At 50.2% G+C, this 26,439-nt stretch overlaps 2 protein-coding genes across 10 annotated transcripts; both read left to right on the plus strand.

Annotated features, from left to right (window-relative positions):
- Window positions 1–14,391: 14,391 nt before the first annotated feature.
- LOC136459377 (ruvB-like protein 1) lies at window positions 14,392–19,371 on the plus strand. Of its 9 annotated transcripts, none has more exons than XM_066459243.1 (12): window positions 14,392–14,540; window positions 14,680–14,868; window positions 15,312–15,443; window positions 15,622–15,771; window positions 16,107–16,262; window positions 17,624–17,758; window positions 17,850–17,915; window positions 18,104–18,210; window positions 18,336–18,386; window positions 18,520–18,611; window positions 18,757–18,898; window positions 18,976–19,080. In XM_066459243.1, the coding sequence occupies exons 1-10, from the start codon at window positions 14,460–14,462 to the stop codon at window positions 18,581–18,583; spliced, it is 1,131 nt and encodes a 376-aa protein (XP_066315340.1). In that variant the 5' UTR covers window positions 14,392–14,459; the 3' UTR covers window positions 18,584–18,611; window positions 18,757–18,898; window positions 18,976–19,080. The 9 variants fall into 9 exon arrangements, with proteins under 9 accessions (XP_066315340.1, XP_066315338.1, XP_066315339.1 ...); XM_066459241.1 differs by having other exon boundaries at window positions 18,817–18,898; XM_066459242.1 differs by having other exon boundaries at window positions 18,855–18,898; window positions 18,976–19,069.
- Window positions 19,372–23,169: 3,798 nt separating this feature from the next.
- Window positions 23,170–24,958, plus strand: LOC136459378 (uncharacterized). Its single transcript, XM_066459247.1, has 3 exons — window positions 23,170–23,743; window positions 23,895–24,000; window positions 24,191–24,958. The coding sequence occupies exons 1-3, from the start codon at window positions 23,699–23,701 to the stop codon at window positions 24,526–24,528; spliced, it is 489 nt and encodes a 162-aa protein (XP_066315344.1). The 5' UTR covers window positions 23,170–23,698; the 3' UTR covers window positions 24,529–24,958.
- The last annotated feature ends 1,481 nt before the right edge of the window (window positions 24,959–26,439 follow it).

Raw genomic sequence — 26,439 nt, forward strand, 5'->3', positions numbered from 1 at the left:
CACTTGCTTTACAATTCTTAGAATTAACTATGTCTAGAGTAAGTTTGGAACATAGGGTGCAAGTCATTTGTGCGTTGATTTGATAGAAACACTTTTCTAGGCACAAGGGGTTAATTGGGCTATCCGTAGGATTTGATTATTGCAAGAAAATTTAGAATTAGCCCAATTCACCCCCCCTCTTAGGCATCTTGATCCTTTCAGAGGGGAGCGGGTCTAGAGCCGTGCCCCACGAGGTAAGCCTCCCTGCCTCGGAGCAGGGGGTAGGCTCGAAACGATCCCGCCCAGATGAGTCAGGGCTGGGATCTGGGGATCCATCCTCAAAAATGCTTCCGCTGGCCGAGGACGTCAATGTGAGCTACTGATTCCCCATGTTTTACATCCTTTTTTTCATTTCTATTCTAGTCTAATGATTAATACCTTTGTGCAGGTTCTTGTGGATAGGTCACCCCCTGGGGCTGGCACTGAAGAAGAGTCTCACCATTCAAGTGGGACAGATGGCGTCGCCTGGCGTCACCCCTGTTTCGGGCAGGAGTGATGCCGACGTCGGGGCCACGTTGGCCGACCTGACGGTGTCCGTGGGGGCTCTACGCCCGCGGAGGTTAACTGAGGCGAGCGGCCTCCTCCATGGTGGGACGTGGAACAAGCCGGCCGAGGGCCGCATACCACCGGTGGAGGTGGTCGTGACCGCGCCAAGCCAGGATTAGCCTAGCGCGGTCGTGGTGGCGCTCGAGGGCGTAGTGCAATCCGTGCCACCAGGGGCCCAGGTGGATCCGCCCGTGGTGCTCGAAGCGACCTAGATGGAGGAAGGTCCAGCCGGAGGGTCCTCGAGTGCGGTGGTGGTGCCGCATAGGGTCAGGAAGGAGTCGCCCCTGGTCCCTTTGTTGGGAGGAAGCTGCTCCCCCACGCGGGGGGAGCCGCCGCTTCAGTGGATGGCCGCCCAGGACCCGACGTCAGCTCTGTTCTTGCTCGATGATCATTCTGAGAGTATGGAGCGGGAGGGTCTTGACATTAGAATTTCGACCATGCTGGAGGCCCTAGACCAGGCCAGAGGAGCCCTACGTGAAATTGTCGTTCCTACTACCCAGGTATTCGCTTGATTTTCTTCTTTCTCTACATGTTTTTGTGTTTTCGCATTTCTGATTCCAGTCCTCTTCCTCTTCAGGTTCTTGTTGCTCGTAGCCAGAATAAATCCCGATTCCTCCGCGAGTAGAAGGCGGAGTGGGATCGCCTCTTCGAGGAGGCCCGGCTGCGAGCAGACATGGCCGCATAGCTTGCTACTGCCCAGGAGCGGGAGGCCCAGGCGCGTCAAGACGTGGAGGAGGCCCACGGGATGTTCGAGGATTTGTCGGTGAGGTCCAAGCTAGATGGGGAGGAGATTGCCAGGCTCCAAAAGGAGCGAGATGAGCTGCTGCAGAGGAATGCCGTGGCCAATGAGAAGGCCGGCGAAGTCCTAAAGGAGCTGGAGATGGAGCGGGACCTCCAGCGGAAGGCCAAGAGTAGGGCCACGGCCCTCCAGCAGAAGGTGGACGAGGACATCGAGGTGGTCCGCTCTCTCCGGGCGGAGCTCGGTGATGCGGTGAACCGAAGGTTGAGCGCTGAAAACGTCTCCATCAAGCTGGAAAAAGAGGCTGCCCATGCACAAAGGGCCCTTCAGGTTGAGAGCGATGAGCACAATCTTCTACAAGCTGCGGTCAGGGTGGTCCTTAATGCCCTGAATGTGACGGAGCCGGTGGAGACCAACCCGCTCGTGGCTCGTGTCGCAGGTATCACGGCTCGGGTGGGCTAGCTTGAGGAGAGTGCCTTTCACGCCGGGATCACCCAGGCCTTCACCGTCGCCCATGCTCATTACGAGAAGGAAATCAACCTGAAGGTGATGAGCGAAGGCTTCCTATCCACCTATGAGGATGAAGAGCTGGAGGAAATGGAGGAGATGGTTGCTCCCCTTGCGAAAAACCTGGTAGACAATCTGAAAGAGATGGTTCTCCCTCCATGGGAGTAATTAGTCGAACAATTTTGAGAACAACTTATATGTAATATGTGGACAAGTGTTGGGTTTTTTTTCGAGTCTAGACGTGGTTTCGTGATTTTGCGTCGTAATTTTGTTTTGTTTGATTTTTTGCGATCTTACCAATCTGTTCCCCTGAATTATGCCGCTGGTCATGATGCGAGGAGATTGTTTCGAAAGAAAGAAAGGAGGTAGCCATACCTTAACTAGCCCCCGAGTAAGGCCCGACCCCCTGCGTTTGCTAGGGTTGGGGGTTACTGGAGATCGGAACTGTGGTTTTGGTGAGAGGGTCATGGATGACATCACAATATTCCCCGCCCTGTCTTCCAACAGAAATCCCTAACTGGGGATTCTATGGGCTCGGTAAGGTGGGGCCTTCGAACCTGTGTCCCTGTATTGATTGGCTTGAGCCCCCGAGCCTTGTTAGGGTCTGATAGGGGTCGGCCGTTATTTGCGTGTTACCCCATCCTTGGTTTTCACAATCGAAGGGGCTGAGTGAACGACACTTGCCTCAACGGCTCGAGTATCGCGCTCAATGAGCTCACTAATGGGTACGTTCGTGTGGAATCTGGGTCCATCATTTGCTGATGGGGTCGGCAGAGCCCTCTGGTGGCACTCCACAACTTCTTAACCCGCCTCCCGGTAGATGCCCGAGCCATTCGATAGGCTTTGGCGGCCCGATGGCCTCTCCTCGATGGAGATTCTGTGGGTTTGGCTTGGGGTTAGAATCGAACGAGAAAAGGTCGAGACGTCCCTGTCCGCTTCTAAGCGGAGTCGGGCAGGGCCGCTAGGGCTTGTCTCGGTTATTTCTCCCTAGCTCTGTTTGGCATGAGGCGGCCTCGAGCCCTTCGTGGACCGACCTTCGAGCCTCGGCCTGTGGTCGCCTATATCGAATGAGGCGACGGCCGTTTCGTGATGCAACACGAAGCATTGGGATGTTTTGCATATGTATAATATAATCAAAATGAAGGTGGGGTCGGTAACGTTACCGTGGTGGTATGAGTGACAAAAAGCTCCTACCAAATGTGTCCGTGCGGGGTTCAGACCCTAATGTTCGCGATGAGGTTGGAGTAACCTGCATAAGAATTGCTATTCTTTGTTTTTCGTATCTCGGTGGCGATCTAAGTCGTTTAATTAACTTGGGCAACCTGACAGCTTCTCCTTTGGGGGAGATTTTGTAGGCGGACCCCTCCGAACCCTTCTTGAGAAGGCAGACGTCGAAGCTAGAGACGCGAGGGGCGTTGTGTATGATTTTTCTGGTGAACAGAAACACCATAGCTACCGAGGCGTAGGGTCTGCTAGTTTGTCCAGTTTTACTCAAAGTTCTATGCCCGTATTCCGCACTCCTGGTTTCAAGCGTACAGAGGGGTCCGGTGAAGAGGATGTCTAGACTGGTAGTCATCCTCGGTAGCCCCCGAGTGATGTTCGTGTCCCCACCGTTTGACGGGGTCGAAAGCTCAAGAATGAATTTTAATGCATAAAGTAAGAAAGCTGAGATGCTTATCTTTCTTTGGACGTTCGTTCATCGTCTCTTCTAGGCCGAATGGCTAGCCCAGGAGATCTAGAAAGGTCGTGCCGTCGGATCGTCCCGTGGTCCTGCATGGGGAGGCGAAGGGTTGTCTGCCTATGTGGGCACCTTAATTGCTACGGCTGGAGCGGGTCGGTGGTGGGCCATACCCAGGCAGTGTTCAGTTTGACCGGGGAGGACGCCTCGTCGACCGGGGCGCGTCCCATCAGTTTCGGTGCGTCCCCTCAGGTATCAATCAGCATTGATTTTGTATTTAAAGAGGAGAAGGGAGAGGGTTTTTTGTCCAACCTTTCGCCTTTCCTTAGCTGCAGTGGCTCTTCTTTAAATAGGGAGGGGGAGGGGAGTTCTCATCCCACCTCATCTTCTGCCTCTGAGCCGCTCTCTCTCCTTCTTCTTCCTTTCCACCAAATGCATCCGTGCGTCGCGGTGGTTCCTGAGTGAGGAAGAGTAATGCCAGAGAGAGAAAACTCACAAATCCACTCGTGAATCTGGAGCATGATGTCGAGCCGGAGATCATCCAATGTAGATGAGATGGTGTATGCCGCCCTTGCTGAGGAGTCGCTGCTGCCGAAGGAGAAGGGATGTAGGGAGGCATCGTACGTCATCGACTATGCCATCATCCGTTGTGCTCCTCCTTTGGCGGGAGGCATTTCCTGCCCATACGCCGTTGTCAGGGTTATGGCTGGGGATGATGGCATAGTCCCCGGACGCCCTAGCGGAGGCGTCGCAGATGGCGGTGCCTTCAAGGATTCTGCGAAGCGGTGGGATATTAGGATGTCACCGATGGAGAGCGTGGCACGACGACCGCAGTAGTACTTATAGTAGAGCTAAGTAGAGACTGTAATGAAATAACTTTGTGGGGAAGCCCCCGAGTAAACAGTCCTCTGAATTTATAAGTATATTGTTCATTTTTGTAATGAAATCGCTTTGTAAGTGACGAATTTGTGTAAAAAATTAACAAAATTACATCCTTTGCTTATGGCAAGTAATTTTTTATCTTTCTCCTTTCTGTAGGAATGATTTTAGTGCTTTCCGACCCTTCTCATGGTCTAAGTCATAAGAAGCTAGGAACATGGGTAAACTAATTCTGATTGAACTGGTGAGCAAAGAGGTTGTAGCCGCTGGGGCGCGGGTGTCTCACAGTCCTACCAGTTGTATTCAGAATTGGTTCCCAAAATCTTAGCCCTTGGGACTCGTTTATGAGGCGAATGGAAAACTTAGAGAATGTTTGTAAATATAACACAGGAGGTTTTTTGCAAGCATAATACTTGTATTACATATGTCATATGTTACGATCACATGCCAGCCCCCGAGTGAGGTCTGACCCCTCGCGATTTGCAGGGGTCGGAAGTCACTAAGGATTGGGGTTTTGTTATGACAAAATCTAATAAGGAAGAGTGTAAGCTTATTTTAAGGATAGAAATGACATAGCTGCTTGATGTTTCAGGCGTTGGTGAAGACCTCGCCGTTGATGGTTTTCAACCGGTAGGCGCCTGGGCGAAGTACTTCCGCGACGATGTAGGGCCCTTCCCAGGGCAGGGAGAGTTTGTGGCGGTCCTTGTTGCTCTGCACAAGATGGAGGATGAGGTCTCTGACGTTGAAGGCTCGACCCTGCACCCATCGGCTGTGGTATCATCGCAACGCCTGCTGGTACTTAGCCGAACGGAGGAGGGTGATGTCGTGGGCTTCATCTAGCTGGTCCATGGCGTCTTGGTGAGATGCTTCGACCCCCTATTCATCGTATGCTCTGATTCTTGGTGCTCCGTAGTCGAGGTCCGTTGGGAGAATGGCCTCGGAACCATAGACCATGAAGAAAGGTGTGTAGCCGGTGGCCCGGCTAGGAGTTGTCCTTAGGCTCTAGAGCATGGCCGGGAGCTCAGCTAGCCAGCGTGCGCCGAATTTGTTCAATCAGTTGAAAATTCTGGGTTTGAGGCCTTGAAGGAGCATGCCGTTTGCGCGCTCGACCTGCCCGTTCATCCGGGGGTGTGCGACGGCTGCCTAATCGATCTGGATGTGTTGTTCATCATAGAATCAAACGAATTTCCTACTAGTGAACTGCGTGCTGTTGTCTGTGATGATGGAGTTTGGTACTCCAAAGTGATGGACGATGTCGAGGAAGAATAGCACGGCTTGCTCGGATTTGATCGTGGATATTGGTCGAGCTTCAATCCATTTTGTAAACTTGTCTATGGTGACAAGCAGGTGGGTAAAGCCCCTGGGCGCCTTTTTGAGTGGCCCAACCAGGTTGAGCCCCCAGACCGCGAAGGGCCACGTGATGGGGATCATCTGGAGAGTCTGGGCCAGGAGGTGTGTTTGCTAAGCGTAGTACTGGCACCCTTCGCAGGTGCGTACAATTTGCTCGGCATCGGCTACTGCGGTGGGCCAGTAGAAACCTTGTCGGAATGCATTCCCAACCAACGTTCTTGGTGCGGCATGATGACCGCAGACTCCACCGTGGATGTCACTCAGTAGGAGTTTTCCCTGTTCGCCAGGGATACAGAGTTGCAAAATCCCGCTGTGACTCCATTTGTAGAGTTTGCCTTCTACAAGAACGAAGGACTTGGCGCGTCGTGCGAGTCGTCGGGCTTCTGTCTTGTCTGCCGGTAGTGTGTCATGGAGGAGGTAGTCAAGGTAAAGCGTTCTCCAGTCATCGGGAGGGTCGGACTCCACTGCTGGGTCCTCTTCAAGCTCCATGACCTCGAGGTCGGGCGGAGTAGTTGGTGGATCAGCCTCTGGGGTCGGTCTAGAAGGGCCATCGTTGGCTTCTTCTGACCCCGCATAGCGTACCGAGGGTTTGTGTTGGTCACTGGCAAAGACACCAGTTGGGACTGGCTCTCGGCCAGATGCTGCTTTTGCGAGCATGTCGGCTGCTTTATTGAGGCGCCTGGGGATGTGATTGAGTTTGAGGCCATCGAATTTGTCCTCCAGCCGTCGGACTTCTTGATAGTATGCCTCCATCTTGGCGTCGTGGCAGCATGACTCTTTCATGACCTAGTTGACGACCAACTGAGAGTCACCCCTGACGTCAAGGCGTCGGATGCCTAGCTCGATGGCGATTCGTAGGCCATTGATGAGCGCTTCGTATTCTGCAGTATTGTTTGATGAGGGGAAATGGAGCCGAACCATGTACCTCATGTGGACCCCAAGGGGAGATACAAAGACTAGTCCTGCTCCGGTGCCCTTCTTCATCAGCGATCCGTCAAAGTACATTGTCCAGTACTCTTGATTGACGGCTGCTGGTGGCATCTGGACCTCGGTCCACTCCGCGATGAAGTCAGCTAGTACCTGAGATTTGATCACTGTTCGGGGAGCATAGGAAATGCCCTGATCCATCAGCTCAAGTGCCCACTTTGCGGTTCTTCCCATAGCATCATGGCTACGGACGACCTCACCAAGGGGGAACAATGTTACTACTGTCACGGGGTGTGACTCAAAGTAGTGGCATAGCTTTCTTTTGGTGATGAGGACGGCATAGAGGAGTTTCTGGATTTGGGAGTAGCGGGTTTTGGAGTCGGATAACACCTCGCTGATGAAATACACAGGGCGCTGCACCTTGAAGGCATGCCCCTCTTACTCTCGCTCTACTACTAAGGCGGAGCTAGCCACTTGGGTGGTGGCCGATATATACAGTAGGAGGGATTCTCCGTTGCATGGAGGAACTAAGACCGGTGGTTTAGTTAGAAATCGCTTAACCATGTCAAGCGCCTCCTGAGCCTCGGCCATCCACTCGAAGCGGTCAGCTTTCTTTAGGAGTCGATAAAGGGGGAGTCCTCGTTTGCCAAGGCGCGAAATGAATCAGCTGAGGGCGGCGAGGCACCCTGTGATCCACTGAACCCCCTTTATGTTTTGGATCAGGCCCATCCTTGTGATGGCTGATATCTTCTCCGGGTTGGCTTCGATGCCATGCTCGGAGACGATAAAGCCGAGCATCATGCCCCTCGGGACCCCGAAAACACATTTTTCAGGATTGAGTTTGATGCCGTTTGCCCAGAGTTTCGCAAAGGTTTGCTCAAGGTCAGCGACAAGGTGGTTAGCTCGTTTGGTTTTGACTACGATGTCATCGACATAGGCCTCAACGGTTCGCCCGATGAGGTCTCCGAAGCAATTGAGCATACAGCGCTGGTACGTTGCCCCAGCATTCTTCAGACCGAATGGCATTGAAACGTAGCAAAACGATCTAAAGGGGGTGATAAAAGATGTCGCGAGCTGGTCGGACTCTTTCATCGTGATTTGATGGTAGCCAGAGTATGCGTCAAGGAAGTAGAGGGTTTCGCACCCCGAGGTAGAATCGACTATTTGGTCTATTCATGGCAAAGGAAATGGATCCTTTGGACACGCTTTATTGAGGCTGGTATAATCGACACACATTCTCCATTTCCCGCTCTTTTTTCGCACAAGAACAGGATTTGCTAACCACTCTGGGTGGTATACCTCCTTAATGAATCCTGCGGCCAGCAGTTTGGCTATCTCTTCGCCGATGGCCCTGCGTTTCTCCTCGTCGAAGCGGCGCAGGCGTTGCTTCACCGGCTTGAAGCCCGGGAGGATCTGGAGAGTATGCTCGGCGACCTCCCTCGGGATGCCTGGCATATCCGAGGGTTTCCATGCAAAGACGTCTTTGTTGTCGCGGAGGAAGTCGATGAGCACGCTTTCCTATTCGGAGGAGAGCGTGGTCTCGATACGGACTTTTTTGCCCTCGGAGCTGCTAGGGTCCAAGAGGACCTCCCTGGAGCCTTCTGTCGATTCGAACGACCCGGTTGATTTCTTCGTGTCGGGTGCCTCTTCAACGACCTCTTCCCCGAGGGTGGCGAGCTCTTCGGAGGCAATGACTGCGGATGCGTGTCCGCAGCATTCGACTTCGCACTCGTAAACGCGCTAGAAAGAGGTGCCGATGGTGATGACCCCGTGGGGACCTGGCATCTTCAGCTTAAGGTACGTATAATTGGGGATGGCCATGAACTTCGCGTAGCATGGTCGTCCCAAGATGGCATGGAAAGTCCCTGGGAACCCCACTACGTCGAAGGTGAGGGTCTTGGTCCGGTAATTGGACCGGTCCCCAAAAGTGACGGGCAGATCGATCTGCCCCAGTGGCATAGCCTGCCTACCAGGCACGACACCATGGAAAGGCGCTCGGATGGGGCGGAGGTTCGTTCGATCGACGCCCATCTCGTCGAGCGTCTTGGCGTACATGATGTTGAGGCCGCTGCCTCCGTCCATCAGTACTTTCGTGAGCCGCTTAGGTCCAACGATCGGATCGACAACAAGCGGGTACCTTCCTAGATGTGGGATGGCATCTGGATGGTTGGTCCGGTCGAAGGTTATGGCGGATTCCGATCACTGGAGGAAGGCTGGCGTGGCTGGTCCGGCTGTATAGACCTCGCGGCGTGCGAGCTTCTGGCGACACTTGGAGTCGTAGACCGTTGATCCTCCAAAGATCATGAGGGTGCCGGTCGGCATTGGGAAGGCATCGTCCTTCTCCTCTGCGTCGTCTGTGGTGGGAACAGGTTCCTTCCCCTGCTCCCCTTTGTTGAGGCCCTTGGCCAAGTATTTGCGCATGAGGCCGCAATCCTTGTATAGATGCTTGGCCGGGAAGGCGTGGTTTGGGCATGGCCCCTCGAGCATTTTCTCGAAGTGGTTTGGAGTGCCTTCCGTGGGCTTTCGGCCACCTTTGCGGTCGGCAGCGGCCACGAGCGAGTTGTCGCGCCGTTGCTTCTTATTTTTCTTTTTGGTGGGACGGTTGGAGGCGCCTTCGCCGGCGTCCTCGTCCCGCCTCATCTTTCCGTCGGAGCGATCAAAGATGGCTCCGACCGCCTCCTCTCCAGAGGCATGACTGGTGGCGATGTCCAGGAGTTCCTTGGTAGTTTGCGGGCCCCTGCGTCCTAACTTGTGGACCAGGGATTCGTAGGTTGTTCTGAACAGAAAGGCTCCTATCACGTCGGCGTTGGAGACGTTAGGGAGCTCGTTGCACTGTTGAGAGAAGCACCGAATATACCTGCGAAGGGTTTCATCGGTCTTCTGGCGGCAGTTCTTGAGGTCCCATGGGTTTCTAGGGCGTTTGTACATGCCCTGGAAGTTGCCCATGAAGATCTCTGTCAGATCCGCCCAACTCTGAATAGTATTGGACGGTAGGTGCTCTAGCCATACTCGCGCTGAATCGGACAAGAACAGCGGGAGATTGCGAATAATGAAATTATCATCACTCGCCCCACCGGCCTGACATGCAAGCCGATAGTCTTCGAGCCAAAGCCCAGGATTTGTTTCGCCAGAATATTTAGGGATATTGGTAGGAGGTCGATACCTTAGGGGGAACGTGGCGTTGAGGATGTGCCGTCTGAAGGCCTGAGGACCTGGCAGGCCGGGGCTCGGGCTTCGGTCTTCGTTGCTGTCGTAGTGTCCACCACGTCGGGGATGGTAGCTGTGGCATGCTGCTTCTCCGTCGTCGCCATGGGCACGTTTTCGAGCATCGATGATGTTGCGTACGTCGTGGCCATGGCCGAGGTGTTGATGTACTGGGACGGCGGAGGGCTGCCTGCTGGCTGGCGGGGTTTGGTGAACGGACGTGTCCCTGGTGGGATGTACTGAGGGCGAGCGCTGGCTGGTGTTGGGTTCGCGTCATCGAGACAATGAACTTTCCGCCTGCTGCACCGCCGCACGCTCAAGCAACGTGCGAATCTCCCTGTGGGCCCAGCGATCTTCGGCTGTCGTGGCCTCCGGAAGGCCATGCAGCAAGGCGGTTGCTGCGGCGATGTTCTGGCTAGCTCGGGCAAAGTGAGGAAGGGTCCCATCGTCGGTGAGGATCCTTTGGTGTACGGTGTGGGCCGTGGCACGCGCGCCCCCCATCTTTGCGGCGTTCAATCTCACGATTGATGTCCGCGTACTCTCGGATGAGCCCTTGCCCGACCTCATCGATCTCTTGCTGATGGGCCCTTAGCTGCTCCATCCTTAGGCGAGATGGGGCTGTCGTCTCTTCCCCGGATCTACTGTTAGGGTTGTTTGTAGGGGTGACCTCTTCTCTGGAGGCGCTTTCGACGTGACCCTCGGGGGTTTGCGTCATGAAGCATTCCCGAGAAAGGGTGATGGCTCCCCCTACTAGAATCCGAGCTAGAGAACGATCCTGGCTCCTCATTGAGGAGCCCGTAGAGGGTCTCTATATCATGCTCAATAGCCCCCACGAACTCGATGTCCGTGGGTGACTGAACCATACGTAGCGCCTGAAGGCGGCCAGCGGTCGCCGCAGCGTTGCGGAGGCCGAACGGAAACACCGTCGGGGTGTTCCGTACGGACCCTCCTGGACACAGGGTGGCATTGTGAGAGGCCTCTCTTGATGACTGGACTCCAAGGGAGTTGCCTGGCGGGCCCTCAAGCCTAAGACGGCTGAGGTTGATGGAAGGGAGAGATGGGGCGGCTACGTGAGTGAGCGCCAGCTCTCCTCCTAGTGAGATGATGAAATCTAGGTCGCCGAAACACACATGTGCGCCCGGGGCCCAGCTGATTGCGTGGGTGGCCATCCGAGGCCTGATTTGGAACGCGCAAGCTCCCCTACCTGGCGCGCCAACTGTCGGTGTTTCGTACAAGCACCGATAAGTAAATTTATAGTAATGCGCGTTAGGCTCAGATGGTGCGCTAAAGGACACAAGATTTATACTAGTTCGGGCCGAAAGTCCCTACATCCAGTTTGTTGCTGCTCGTGTTATTAGCACCGTGAACGATTTGTAGTAAGGGGTATAAACGATCGAGAGAGGGACTGGTCCCAAGTCTCTGATGGAAGGGCTGAAGGAAGGTCAAGAGGTTCGAAGCCACTTGACTGTGTGTATCTGTGTGTCGTATTGTTCGGTCTTAAGCGTCCGTCCGTCTGATGGAGGAAGCACATCCCCTTTTATAGATGAATGGGCCAGCTTTACAAGGATGAGGGCTCTACCTTATTCTTGTGGAGCACGTCTACCCAATCCTCCTTCTTCATTCTGATGAGTGCGTAGGAAGATAAGTGTCTACAATACTGTCGATGTCTCTGTAGAATGTCAGGTTGATCACAGAACGTTGCCCTACGCAGGGTATGGGCCGTAGTACAGTGGTTTTGACTTATTAGCCTCTCCTAGCCTTGCTCCGCACGCCTTCTGGCACTTGTGAGTCTTCGTTGGAGGGACGAGGGGTCAGGATCCGGCGTAATGCCATGGTCAAGGCCTTCTGACTTGGCGGACCTGAGGGGTCGGGAAGCGGGCGCCACTCCCTTGGGTCCATAGCGTGGTGACGAAAAATCCGTCGTTCGTGGGGATAGCAAATCCTTTTCTGGAGCGTAGCGGTTGTCGTATATCTTCATCGGGTTCCGTATCCTAGGGCTGAAGGCGGCGCCTACAACTCTACAGGGCGAGGAGCATGCACCTGTACAACCTTTTGGGCTCTGCGGTGCCCGGAAGGGTCTAAAGCACCTATCCTGTCATCCCCTGGTAGTACTTTTCCTGCTAGGGCGCAGGGTATGGTCCTTGGAGCCATGATTGACCCGAACGTCTTGTCTTGCCCTGTACTTATCATCTTGAGGGAATGGAGAGAAGTTATCAGGTAAGATGAATCCAATCTTTAGATATGGAGCAGGGTGAGACTCGTTCCTTGCCGTCGGGCGAAACGGAGACCAATTCCCATCTCTCGGGCGAGACCGACCTCGCCCCTCTAGGGTCGGGCGAGGCAGAATCTATCCCTCAACCCTCGGGTGAGACCGAGCCCGCCCTAAAGGCGTCGGGCGAGACGGAGTTTATCCCTTAGCCCTCAGGCGAGACCGAGCCTGTCCCAAAGGCATCGGGCGAGACAGAGATTAACTCTGAGCCCTCGGGCGAGGCAGAGTTATCTCACAAAGGCGCCGGGCGAGGCGGAACCAAACTCCTGTCACTCGAACAAGGGATGAAACGGCGCCCTAATGTGTCCAAAAGTCTTTCACGTTCGGTGGTTATTGGTTCCACCTTCTGAGGTACCCTGGTATTAGGTCCCCGACAACTGCGGGCAGAACCTTGTTGAGCGCTCCGAGGCAGGCAGACGTCCCAGCTGAAAATTGCAACTAGCTAATAGTACTACCCCGTAGTACTTAGCTTCTTTTATTTTCCTCAACTTTTAATATTGATCTGTATATATATCTTCTGGACACGGAATTATTAGAATTATGCACCTTGAGCAGAAAATGTATATTAGCTTTCGATGATCGTACGAACACTAGCTAGCTTGCTGCTGCTGGGTCAAAAATGCATCATTGCAGTGTCATGCAACTCGTACCTAGCTTGATTGATCCAGATTTGCTAGCTAATAAGTACTGATTAACATGTCATATGGCTGAGAGTGTCGATCGATGTGGCCCTTGCAGCTAGCCCTACAAAGGGAATCATCAGAGGTCGGGTTGCGCTTGCTTTCAGTGTGTTTAGGACGGTGTACTCAGCACACAGCTCCGTCCCTCGGCCTCACATATATTTACTTGCTGGCAAGCGACAGCATGGGACCTTGTTGACTGGCTGATAAGCTCTGGCTGAAACCAACAAGTAAACAGTGAGGAAGATGTGCATGTTACCTATATTTTTGGTTGCGGCAACAGTGAGGCGTTACCTTTCTCATAAGCTAATCATTAGCAGTTAATGATGGGCTGGGAGAGCATCTTCATCATTAACTCCCTGATAGGTCACTTTGACCTAAAAACGTCGGCCGGCCGGGTCCTCTCCATGCCAGAATTATTTTTTGTATGATTATATAATTTATGTAAAATTCCTCCAATCTAGAGGGGGTCTTAATAATACTGACATGATTTTATCGTTCCACGAGATGCAGTTCAGCTTCATTGTAACACGTCAAGGGTAGATTCAATAATGTTAAAATAGCTATCTCATATAGATTATTTTATTCAGTAAGGAGATAGTATGATTAGCTAGCTCTCCATGAAGAGCTAAACTAATATACTTTCTTATGATTCGTGTGTCTATGCTTATATGTTTTTCTATACTAGCATGTTGGGTTATTTTATTTTTATTGTTTTTAAGTTCATATAAGCTAACAAGGCGACTCTATTATTGAGGCTGTATGCTCTAATACTCCTAAGCCAAGCATTTCTAACTTTGATTACCATTTAAAATAAAAATTGTATATGTTAACAACATAAGGTTTATATTTTTAGATTTGCTATGACAAACAATTTCATAAACTATATAACTTGTATATGTTGTAAACTATATGAGTTTTTTTTTAAAAATTGATAATTAAAGATGTAAATGGTTGGTTTAAGACAGGAGGTGTAAAAAAGAATAAAGGGAGTACAAACTCAGAGAGCACACGCACCATGAGTTGACTCCACCACAGCGTCGTGCATGTATGATCCCATGTGTACCCATCAACCAGTCCCATGCATATGCATGCATAGAGATACCTCGATCTGCACACGGTAGAGTATCGACATCTAAAAATGGTATCTTTTGGCAAAGCCAGTACCGGCGCGCGGATTAGTTTATTTAGCCATAAAGTTCTTCTTCACTGGCCCCGGCTCGTCCGTCGTCGTTTGACCAAGATTCTCCTCGGACTGCCTCGAATTCGAATCGACCTGATGACGTACGTCGTTCACGGTGCCTGAAACTGCATGCTCGACGCCAGCGTCAACAGCGTCGAGCTTGGCGCCAGCATCTACGGCGCCGTGACTGGAGCCGAGCTTCCATCCATGTAAGTTCACCTCAGCCCAGGGGCTCGGCGCCAGGGATGCTGGCACAGAGATAGATGGCGCCGAGCTAGGGTCTATTTTTTTAATTCTTTTTGTCGGGGGTCTATTTGCGAAAAACTTTCGAAAAAGGGCTCAAAAGTAAACAATTCGGCTCCCCCGGTCCCTCCTCGTGCCGTCGCCTCGCCTCCTCCCCGTTCCCGCTCCCAAATTTGTTGCGGCGGCATAATCAGCGGCGGCGGGCGGTAGCTGCGATGAGGATCGAGGAGGTGCAGTCGACGTCGAAGAAGCAGCGCATCGCCACCCATACCCACATCAAGGGCCTCGGTCTCGACGTAGCTGTCCCCTTCAGCTTCTTCTCTGTTCCCCCTTCCCCAGTGGAGGGGTTTGCTTGGGTTTTAGCTTCTGTGTGTGTTTGCGTAAATCAGTAGATTCTCACTGCTTTGTTTGTATGTGGTTTTCTTATGGGAGCAGGCCAATGGGATGGCGATTTCGTTGGCGGCGGGGTTCGTAGGCCAGGCGGCGGCGCGCGAGGCGGCCGGGCTGGTGGTCGACATGATTCGCCAGAAGAAGATGGCCGGCCGCGCGCTGCTACTTGCGGGCCCGACCGCCACGGGCAAGACGGCGCTAGCGCTCGGCGTAGCCCAGGAGTTCGGCAGCAAGGTCTGTGCTTCCAATTGCTCATTTTCCTCACACAAATCAGCTAATTCATTTTGGTGGTAAAACTAGGGTTTTATTTCTTCCCCTTTTCCTTTGCTGTGGGGGATAATGTCTCCTACCAATACCCTCTGTTTATAGGTTACCCTGTTTGGTGAACAAGAAGGTCTGGATGGGCGCGCGCACACACACACACACCAAAAAAAAAAGAGTAAAAAAAGAAAAAAAAATCTGTTTCGCTAGTTCATAGGCCATAGGGATCTTGAGGTATTTTAGCATACTTAATGTCATTTTAGCTGCATGGTTTAAGTTTCATGTTCAACTAGCTGTGGTGTTCTAAAGGGACAGTTCAGCCAGTAAAATGTTATTGATGTTGCTATGGTGTTATGCTTGCTGAATTCACTGTAGGTTTATGTTCTTCTAATCTAATAATGCTTCCTTCCATGCAGGTCCCTTTCTGTCCTATGGTAGGATCAGAAGTGTACTCCTCAGAGGTCAAGAAAACTGAGGTGCTGATGGAAAATTTCCGTAGAGCTATATGTTTGCGTATAAAGGAAAACAAAGAAGTTTATGAAGGAGAGGTAAACAATGCAATGCATATATGCCCATGTTCAAGTTAAACAAATACTAGGCTACAATTAGATTAGTGGTTTCCTTATTTATCAATAGTTTTCAATTTTCACAATCGCTTTGATGGCTGGCATTCATTTCTTGTTGTTTGAATAAAGTATAGACTTACCAATGTTGCTCTGTTCCCAGGTTACTGAACTTTCCCCAGAAGAGGCTGAGAGTACAACCGGTGGATATGCGAAAAGCATTAGCCATGTAATCATTGGCCTAAAGAGTGTTAAAGGGACTAAGCAACTGAAGTTAGAACCTTCAGTTTATGATGCTTTGATCAAGGAAAAGGTGCCTGCTTCCTTACCTATCCTGCTGGTGGTAGACTTTTGGATTAAATTTTATTCTTACAATAAAAATGGCAGTCTAATTGTTTCTTACTCAAAATAATGTCTTCATGAACATTTTAAATCTGCTATGCCCTATGCCTATTGATAATTACTCACTGGGAAAATTTTATGCTAACTCACTGGCATGTGTCCTGTTGTCTTATGACTAGTCCTGGTGCTGAGTTGCTCCTTAAACATTGAGAAATCATGCACTATACTTGCTTTCTGGGTTATTGTATCTATTATGCTATCTGCATTTGTTTCTTTAGGTTACTCACTGTCTGCATATGGACATAGGTGGCAGTGGGTGATGTTATATACATCGAAGCAAATAGTGGTGCAGTGAAAAGAGTTGGTAGATGTGATTCTTTTGCTACAGAATATGATCTTGAAGCTGAAGAGTATGTTCCTATCCCCAAAGGTGAAGTCCATAAAAAAAAGGAAATAGTGCAGGTATCATTCTGATGCTATCTTAACCTTAATATTTCATTATTTTCTGCGTCAATCTTTTTCATATGGTACCCTTCATTAATAAATGTTATCATGATCGAAACAAATCTTTCCACTGTTGAAACAGTATACTCCTCAAGATGCAACTTTGAACATGATTTCTATCACACATTCTTGACTAATTTCCTTCAATATATGTTGGTTAGAAGCTATAAGGACATATTATTGCAAGTTGCTATGTTGATCCATATTATCAGGTTGTCTGATTAATCGCCCTAGTCAGTCCCCTGCACTCAATTAGGCACTCCAACTCGATTAGAGCGATCAGAAACCTGGTCGTCTGATTAGTTGAGAATTAATCATGATTATCATCCGACCTGTTTGGACGACTAGACAGGCAACTGGTAACTGGGCTGCATCAGGTGTCACTGGGCTAGCTGTGTTTTGGTCCAAAGCCCAATAGGGTTTCTCTCCTATACCCACTCTTAGTCCGTCGCCCCCTGACCCTCGAGACACATCTCCAGTCGCCAGATTCTGGTGCGCCAGCTGCAGGGCGCCGCCATTCCTGCCATGCTGCAGCTGCCTCTCTTCCCTTCCTCCCTTCTGGCCTTCCCAGCTGCTGTGCCTCCCTCCAGCTGCCTCTTCCCTGCTTCAGCCGCCGGCCTGTAGGACGTAAGGGAAGCTCGCCGGGTCTATTCCCCGCCTCAGCCGGGTCAATCGAGATCCATGGGAGCACCAAGATGAGATCCTCCACCTCCAAAGGTGAGTCATTGCTGGGTCACATCTATGGAGTTCTGGACACTTCACAGGTCACATCTCATAGGAAATTAACCAACTGACCGGAAATATAGTCTTGATGTTCGATTTATACTATATACTATATGGTATATATACCCTATATAGGTCCTGGTATGTACAGGACGATTATACAGACGAGAGGTAGATTTGTTTGAATGATCATATTAGATGGGCACACCAGATGTCTAGAACAACAAATATTGAAGAGTCATAGTCCAATGGCATTGACTATTGCTTCCTTGGTAGAATAATATACATAAATAAATGTCACAAACAAGGGTCATGTGCATCACCATCGGCCATCAGCCAAAATCCTTTCAACAAGAATCCCTTAGAGTCGATTAACTTTGCTCTATCATTGCTGGTGCTGCTACTAGTACTTTGTAAATAAACAGTTGGAAGTTTGCTGTTAGAGTACCTGATTGTTTGTTATCATGAGGAGGATATTTTCCATAATGCAATATACGATAATAATTAATGCTTGTATTTGCATGTCAACATGGAGGCTTCCTGTAATCTACGCTCTTGTTCTAAAGAGGAAATAACCTTCTCATCTTTTTATGAAGGATGTCACGCTTCATGACCTTGATGCAGCAAATGCACAGCCACAAGGAGGCCAAGATATTTTATCCCTTATGGGCCAGATGATGAAGCCACGAAAGACTGAAATCACCGAAAAGCTGCGGCAAGAAATCAGTAAGGTTTTCATTTCTTTAGTGACTTCTAAGCAGTATCAAATTTTTATAATCATATAAGAATCTTCACCTGATTTTTAATTTCATACGGTGGTAGGTGGTAAACAGATATATTGAGGAAGGAATTGCAGAGCTTGTACCTGGTGTTTTGTTCATTGATGAGGTATCATTTTATTGCATTTGTGATTGAAAAATCCACTTTTCATGGCCTAAGAAAAAGAATTAAGTAGCAAGCATGATTTTGTTGATCGCTAAACATATTTTATCTGCCTCATGGTGCAGTGGCACATTTGTTGAACTTGACTGTGTCTTCTGTTTATTCAAAATGAATTAATAAAATAATGTTTTCAGGTCCAAATGTTGGATATTGAATGCTTTTCTTATCTTAACCGTGCACTGGAGAGCCCTTTATCACCAATTGTGATACTTGCTACGAATAGGGGAATATGTAATGTAAGGTAAGCAGTTTATTTGCCACAGTACTCCGCAGCTAACTTCAATACCTGAATAAATCTGCACTGGTCTATTAAGCTGCACCTTACTTAAATACTTGCTTAATAAATCTTGTAATGGTTTTATTCAGAGGAACTGATATGACAAGTCCACATGGTATACCAGTGGATCTTCTAGATAGGTTGGTGATTATTCGGACAGAAACATATGGCCCTACTGAGATGATACAGGCTCTTACTTATTTTGGGCATAATTTCTATAGGATTGTTCCTGTCCAGAAATTTGCATTAATCTATGTTCATTGCCCTTTACAGATATTGGCAATCCGAGCACAAGTGGAAGAGATTGATATCGATGAAGAAAGTCTTGCTTATTTAGGCGAGATCGGACAGCAGACATCTTTGAGGTTAGATTTTTGTGTTGTTGTTTGGTATTTTCCACACATTCCATGGATTAGTTTTCAAATACGAGTTCGAAGACGCAAGTCCTTGGAAGTTAGGCATGTATCTCATTGGTTTGATCTGTGATGTGTTGATTTCCTTTACTTTCAGAATTGATCTCACTGTGGTGTTCGATATCACAAGCTGATTTCTCCTTCCCTCCTGTCATAGCTAACAGATCTTTTTCTCTTTGCGGACATGCTATTCAGTTCCTATCACCTGCCAGACTAATGGAAGAGATAAGATCTGCAAGGTATATCTACTGAGCTTTCATCCCTAGCTGATTCTTGTTCTCCAAGCTTATATCAATGAGCTTATGATCTCTATCAGGCTGATCTTGAGGAAGTTAGCGGTCTCTATTTGGATGCCAAATCCTCGGCTCGTCTGCTCCAGGAGCAACAAGACAGATACATCACCTAGATATTTCCTGTCGTAGAAAGCTCGAGGCCATGTACTGAATCGATCTGCTTCACAGGTTCATAGTCTATTTAGGGGGTGTTTAGTTACCCCAAATTCCAAATTTTGGCACTATGCAAAAAGAAGATTTCCCGTCACATCAAACTTGCGGTACATGCATGGAGTACTAAATGTTGACGAAATCAAAAACTAATTGCACAGTTTGGTTGTACTTTGCGAAATGAATGTTTTGAGCCTAATTAGTCAACGTTTGGATAACTATTACCAAATACAAACGAAATACTACAGTAGCTACTGTTCCTACAGTAACTTTGCCGGCGCCGAATTCGGGCCGAACTAAACGAGGGCTTAGTCTTCGAGAGCACATTTGGGGGAAATTATTTTTGTAGTGCCTGCGTATGGCTTCACAGGTTCCGGCATATTGCTTGTTCACATACTGTTCACTGATTAGATTGACACGTGTATTTTCAGTTTCACCCTTGCTAATCGATGTCACAGAATCTGTGCACCCACGAGTTGGATTGGCCCTCATTGGTCGTGACCCTTTTTAACCATGTACTAGGATTCATTGAATGCAACTTTTATGGCTTTATTTTAAAAAATATTCATAAAGCATAACGAAAATCTTTAGAGTAAAGTTTTATGTTTCAAAGGTGAACTTGCGCATGTACAGTTGTCTAGTGTCTACGGAGTAATTTAAATTAGAGAAAGAAGGACTCGGTGGACCTTCTAGAAAAAAATGACTCCATTTGTTCCAGGAACGTTCTTCTGGACCTAAAAAAATATTTGTCCCGGTCTTTTTCTGCTTCCATTTCTCAAAACACAGCTGATATCGCGCCACGTACTGTCTGATTCCATTTGGCCTGGCCATCGTTTTCCAAATTTCCTGCGGCAACGCAAAGCGTCTGCGGAGCATCCTGTTCCTGTCAACATTGAGACCGGCGAAGCAGCGCTGTGACTGTCATCCAGTACATTGTACTACATGCCTTCCGGTGCTGCGGTGTTCCACTTCCACCGTCCCGGGGTTTTTTCTTCCGTTCCATGATGGCACTGAGACGTCCGTTTCCAGACAGCGAAACGCTGAGGATGTTGGATTCCCCCTCCCGGGAATCACCGTTGCCTAGCCGCTGAGGTACGCGCAGATATCTGAATCTGATATCTCCGTCCTCGCCACGACGCCAACTGCAAGCACCGGCGCGGCGAAAGAAAAGCAACACATGCACAATGCCATTGGTGGTCGTGGCGTGCGCGGCGAAAAGCTTCGCCGTGGCATTCCATGACCCAAGAGCACTTGGGGCCTCGCACGGCATCGCCGCCCGCCTCACGGCCACGATCCGCTCCATCATTCCCGGTGCAGTGCGCCGATCGGACTGATCGCCGCGGCAACAACGACGTGAGAGGGCGGGCCGGCGCCAGGGAAGGAGCGGGAAATGACGCACGCGCTGACACCAATTCGCCTGCAACGCGACAGCCCCGGCCGGCCCGCCCCGCATCACAGCCGCACACCCCCCCCCCCCCCCCCCCGGGCCGCGGGCCAGATAACACACCACACATCGAATCGAAATCGATCAGCTGAATCGCCGGTTGCCATGACTGACTCCGATCGCTCGCGCGTACGTAGGAGTAGCTTTTAGCTTCGTGTCCTCCAAGCAAAACAGCAGGTTCATTCATCGAGTTGGGGCCGGCCGTTGGAGTTTGACATCACCAAGATTTCAAACGCTTTCGTACGGGTGCACTGCACCTTGCCGCTCCGGGACCGGGATCGCTCTCCATCGCCGGATCGGACTGCCAAAGTCTCGGGAGCCTTTTGTTTGCACGTCGCCGCGCCCGAAACTCGAGGTCGAAATCGGACCGTGGATAGCGTAGGGTAGCACAGCGGGGGCTCGAAATATCTCACGCAGACACGCACGCACAGTAGGTGACAAGTCCCTTTGCTCTTTAGCCTCTGCTTTTTTTTTCTCCTCTCTCGCTCGCTCTCCCGACCGCTCCCATTTTGTGTGGCGTGCGTGCATAGAAACATGGATGGCGCCTTGGCCGTTTGCGCCTTCCGTGTCTCCGATCGCATGATTGCACATACCTAGCGAGAAAGAGGGCGAGCTAGTTTGTCCGGTTTGGCCTCCCGGCCGGTCCCGGTGCCGCCGCGCCAAGAGGAAGAGATGGACCAGCAGCCTGTTCGCTTGCTCGTAAGTCGTAAACGATCGTAAATTTCTAGTTACAAATAGTGTTTTTCTCTCACACCAAATTAACCAGCAGTAAATAATCCACGATCGTTTACGGCCTCCCGAACAGGCTGTAGGAATCTGGCGAGCGAGCCGGTTGATACCGTTTAGTTCCACTTTATTTTACAAAAATTTTCAAGATTCCTCGTCACATCGAATCTTTGGACGCATGTATGAAGCATTAAATATAAATAAAAAATAAAACTAATTACACAGTTTAGACGAAATTCACGAGACAAATCTTTTAAGCCTAATTAGACTATGATTGGACACTAATTGCCAAATAACAACGAAAGTACTGCAGTACCATTTACCAAAATTTTTCGCCGGCTAAACAAGGCCCTATTCGGTCGTACAGTGCGGGTACACTGTGCCGGACTGCCGGTGGGGGTGGCGCGTCCAATTATTTGTACGGACGCAATTTGGCCCGCCAATGGGGAGGCGCCATAGTGGCGGAAGATCTCGGGAGCAAGGGCCGACCGATGTGATGATGACTCGATGAGAGTGGGCGAGTAGCGAAAGAAAGCCGCGCCACCCGGATCTCCGTTCGCCCTGCCGGAGAAGGCAGTAGTGAGCTCCCGAGAAAACAGTGTGAGCAGCCAGCGGCCAGCACGCATCACGCTGCGGCCTCTGTAGCCATACCGTGTATGCCACCTATCCTTCCTTTTCAGCCTTGTTTGGAAACGTAGGATTACAAGAAATCTTTTTCATAAAAGGTTTTTTCGGCTTTATTTCTCCCAAACAAGTTCAGTATTCAGTACAATGTATTTAAGGCGCGCCTGCTAAGATTAGAAAAATATAAGAATAGAACAAACGTAGAATTAAGGAATTCGTATGCAAAACAGCCAATTGAAAACACAGAAATTGTGTTTGGAGATGTTATTTCGATGAACCACACGGAAAACATATAAATCTACCTCGATCTTACTTAATAAGAGAGAAATAAAGAGTTTGTAGTGGATTCTTCCAATTTTTTTTCTTACTTTTCATCTAAAAATTGATTGCAAAGGAAAGCTTCCTATTTTTCTTTAACTCCAAAAGGAGTGACCACTAGCTATTTCTATAGGAATCCAGTTGTTGTGATTTTCCTACGTTTCTCCAGCAATCAAAGAGGCATTTGTGTTAATGCTGTTTATCCGTGATCCATAAAGTAGCCACTAGCCATTCGCCGGAAAAAAAAAAGTGGTGACTCATAAAGCAATACTAGAACCAATGGTAAGTACGATGTACATAATAATGTACTACAGTACTACGTACAGTAACCTTTGGGCCTCCCGCTACCAAAACTTTGATTTGAGAGTTCAACTTTGCTTACCTAGCTGGTATCCACTTTAATATGCTCTGCATCGGTAGGTTCTTATGGCCTCGTTTGTTAGTCTGAAATTTAGCTGAAACTGACTGAAAAATACTATTCTGTTTGAATTATTTTGAGAGAAAAATACTAACCGAATATGGGGTAAGTCGAACATGGCCATATGCTCGTGCACGATAATGTTTAGTCATCTACTAGGACTGGCCTGGAAGCATGAACCTTTCTCTCGCTGCATAGGCAAGCCAAAGAGAGAATCAGGAAGGAGTAGTGACATAGTTGGTGTTGTCTGCCGGGCCTATTCATGCATGCTAAAAGGTAGCTTTTCATAGCCAAAACCTCTCACCACTATTCCCGCACTCTACACTGTATATTTGTGTTAAATTAAGGAAACCCATATATTAGGAGATCATATATTTGGAACCCTAGTAGTTAAATTTTAAATTTACAGCGATGTACTACTATGAAGTTGTATAAACGGTTCAGTTATCCTAGGAATCAGGAAAACAAAAGGTCCATTCACCATTTTTCAAATTCAAACAGAACACGCGCTTTTTTTTTCCCACATCGCGCACGCTCAAATCATCTTGTCGCCTAGTGCGAACCAATCCCTCCAGCGCGGTGATCCGACGGTCCAGAAGTGGACGCCCTCCGTGATCGGCTGAAAGGAACGGCGGAGGATGGCACCATGGTTTCACCACAAATGAAAAGGGTAAGGCGAGGCGGGCGTGGGCCCGCAAGAATCCCCTCCCCCGCCTCTCGGCGAATGGGGAGGCGGCACCCACGTGAGCGGCTCGCCCCCACACCCCTGACATGCGCCCGATCGCGCCCTGTCCCTCTCCTCCCGCGCCGCTATTTCTACCTCCCCGCCGGCGCTGCTCGTCGCGCTCTCCATCGGTCGCTCGCTCGTCCGCTCTCCATCCATCCATCCATCCCCGTCCCCGTCCCCGCGATCGCCGAGCTAGCTCGATCTCCAGCAGAGTCTAGAAACACACGTCCGCCGGCGGCTTCCGCCGTCAGAGAAGCTAGCTAGCGCGCTTCGATCTCCGATCCGTATATAGACGGCAGCGGGGCCCGGCCGGCCGGCCGGTTTCTCTCGGCGGCGGCCATGAACGACGACGCCTCCTCGTCTCCGGCTTCGTACATCAGACTGGTAAGTGCGTGCACGCGCGGACGATCTGTGCCGCCGTGCATTGAGATACGACGATTCGATGATGGTGGCTTTTGTGTTGGCGTGCATGCATGATGATGCAAGGTTGTTGTTTTGTGCGATCGAATTGCGCACATGTTTGATCGATATCCAGGTGCAGCATCTGATCGAGAAGTGCATCTGCTACAAATTGAACAAGGAGGAGTGCATGGAGACGTTGGAGAAGCACGCCAAAATCATGCCCGTCATCACATCCACCGGTATGCTTCTAGAGTTCTAGCGCTGCGTGTTCTTCTTCTTCTCCTCACTTCTAATTCTACTCTTGTGTTTCCATTGCATTTTCTTGCAAGCGACTAATCAAGATTCAAGAGTAGTGTTAGTTTTAACAAAACTACTAGATAGCTAGCCCTATCATTGATTTTTTTTCTTGGCATTATTATATATTGCTAGTGTGGAAGGAGCTGGAGAAGGAGAACAGGGAGTTCTTCGAGACGTACAAGAAGGATCGGGGAGGAGGAGGCCCGAACCCGAACCAGGAAGCGGCTACTACTGGTCACCATCCTTCGCGCGTCCAACAGAGCTGCTGCTCACAAGCGTCGACGACGACGCTGCAGAAGAATCCATCTGGTGAACAGGAACAGCGCGTCGTGGAGAATAAGGAGAACAGGAAAAATCCATCTCATGAACAGGAGCAGCGCGTCGTGGAGACGAAGGAGAAGAGGAAGAATCCTTCTGCTTCCAAGAGCTCAGGCGACGACGACAACCAGAACTCTCGCTCGGTTAATTAGTTGCTCCTGCGGCTACGATCGATGCATGCATGGCCTGGTACATATCTCGAGAGAGCTCTATATATCAGCATCGCCAGTGTGATTATGTGTGTAATATAAGTACGTAGGGGCCTGCATGGTCATGTGTATTATTATGAGTAGATAGATTTCTGTAGATTAAACCTAGTAGCACTCAGGACGATCGAAGATTCTGTATCTACAGGCACTGCCGTACCGCAGGTGTATCAAGCAGGGTAGGCCGGGGTTGCGTTGCATGCATGTGGGGGGCCTGCACACGTGGCGGGCGAATATTCACCCAGCTATGCTTGTTTGAAGGACACTGCTGCTGGTTACTGTCAGAAGAAAGAGGCCGTTCTTGTCCCGGTGGTCGATCTCGCCTCGCCGTACGTGCTCTGGCGATCGATCCAACAGACAGGACGGCCGGGCGCCAAAGCACTCCCCCACGCCCTCCTTTTGGCGCCGGGCGCGTCTGAGTAGGACGTCTACGGCGGCCGCGCGTCGTGGAGACGGATGGCAAAAATTCCCAGGCGTGCGCGTGCCGTCTTGTTTGGTCGGTAGCAGCAGGCCAGCAGCTAGCGCTGCCTGCCTCTCCCATCAGCAGCGACTAGCGAGCGCACGCGGTACACGACCGGTCCAAGGGGTGTTGACACCTAGGCAGGCACATACATGCCTGTGACCGCTACTGGGTATACATGTCGCTCGATGCATCGTATGTGCGTCCACACGGATTGTGTCTGGCTTCGGGAGTTCGGCGGCCGATCGATCTCTCCAGCTGGCGACGGCGACAGGAGGATGGCGCTCGACGAGTGCGCGCGTTGAGCATTTAGGCAACGTGTTGTGGGCATACATGTGGATTGGAGCTTTGTTTCGATCGTACAGGGGCCATCTGCTGCTATCAGCTTGGATGGGCAACTAGGCGCGAGAAGAGAAGCGAAGACGGATGCGGGAGCTGGTAGCGCTGACGTGCTCGCATCGTTGGCTGCTGCTGGCCACCGGCCGTGCTGTGGCTGTGGTCTACTGCTCTTCCGTCCGTCGTTGGTCGTGCTTACCCCAGCTGTACGCTGTACGCATACGTCGTTCTCAGCTACCGCGCCTACCGGCCAACCGAGCCTTGTTTCAGGCACGCAAGCGAGCTACTCCAATCGAGCCAGCTAGCTAGCTACTGACAGTCTGACACGGGGTTTTCATGCTTCTCATGCTAGCTAAGAGACAGAGTGGATCGCTTTTTCGTAATGGAACAGCCGAACAGGACATGAGCAACTGCCCTGTATTTCCAACAGCAGCCAGGGACCATGTGTACAAACCGAAACCGTTCTACTCGTGTAGTGGGTCACCAACTCCGGTGGAATGGGTCGGTGGGTTGGCCGGATTTGCATCTTGTCTTAGACACGCGCATCAACTGTTCAACCCGGTCCTGATGAAAGAAAAACAAAAAAAATGTTCATGGCATCTGCACTCTGCAAAGTATAGAGTATCACCCGGCGCACTTCAGCCCAGGCGGGCAGTAGACCTTGCAGCACAAATGGGTGGACCGGACCTATACCTTCCCGTACAAACATTCCAAGTCAGATGTCGGCCCAGCCTGCCAAGGTTGGAAGACTTGGGCCACGGTCCAGCACAAGGCCACTAGTAGCTATGAAAAGTTGAAAACTGAACAGGATTGTGGTGATCGCCACGGGCTGCTAAGAGGGTGACTCAAAAGTTGGAGGAACGAAAAAAAGGTGCAGCTATTGTGCTACTCCCTCCTAATCCCAAATGTAACTCAGTTATACATGCTTCACTGGAGCTGAAATTTTTACCATACCTCAAGCATACAATGTGTAGTCTATCATAAAAATTTCACCAAAATTAGAGTATAGGAGCTGCAGTTATGAATTAAACACAAAAACACATAGATCTACATAGCAAAAA

The sequence above is a fragment of the Miscanthus floridulus genome, chromosome 6 (genome assembly GCF_019320115.1).
Source record: "Miscanthus floridulus cultivar M001 chromosome 6, ASM1932011v1, whole genome shotgun sequence".
Lineage (NCBI taxonomy): Eukaryota > Viridiplantae > Streptophyta > Magnoliopsida > Poales > Poaceae > Miscanthus > Miscanthus floridulus.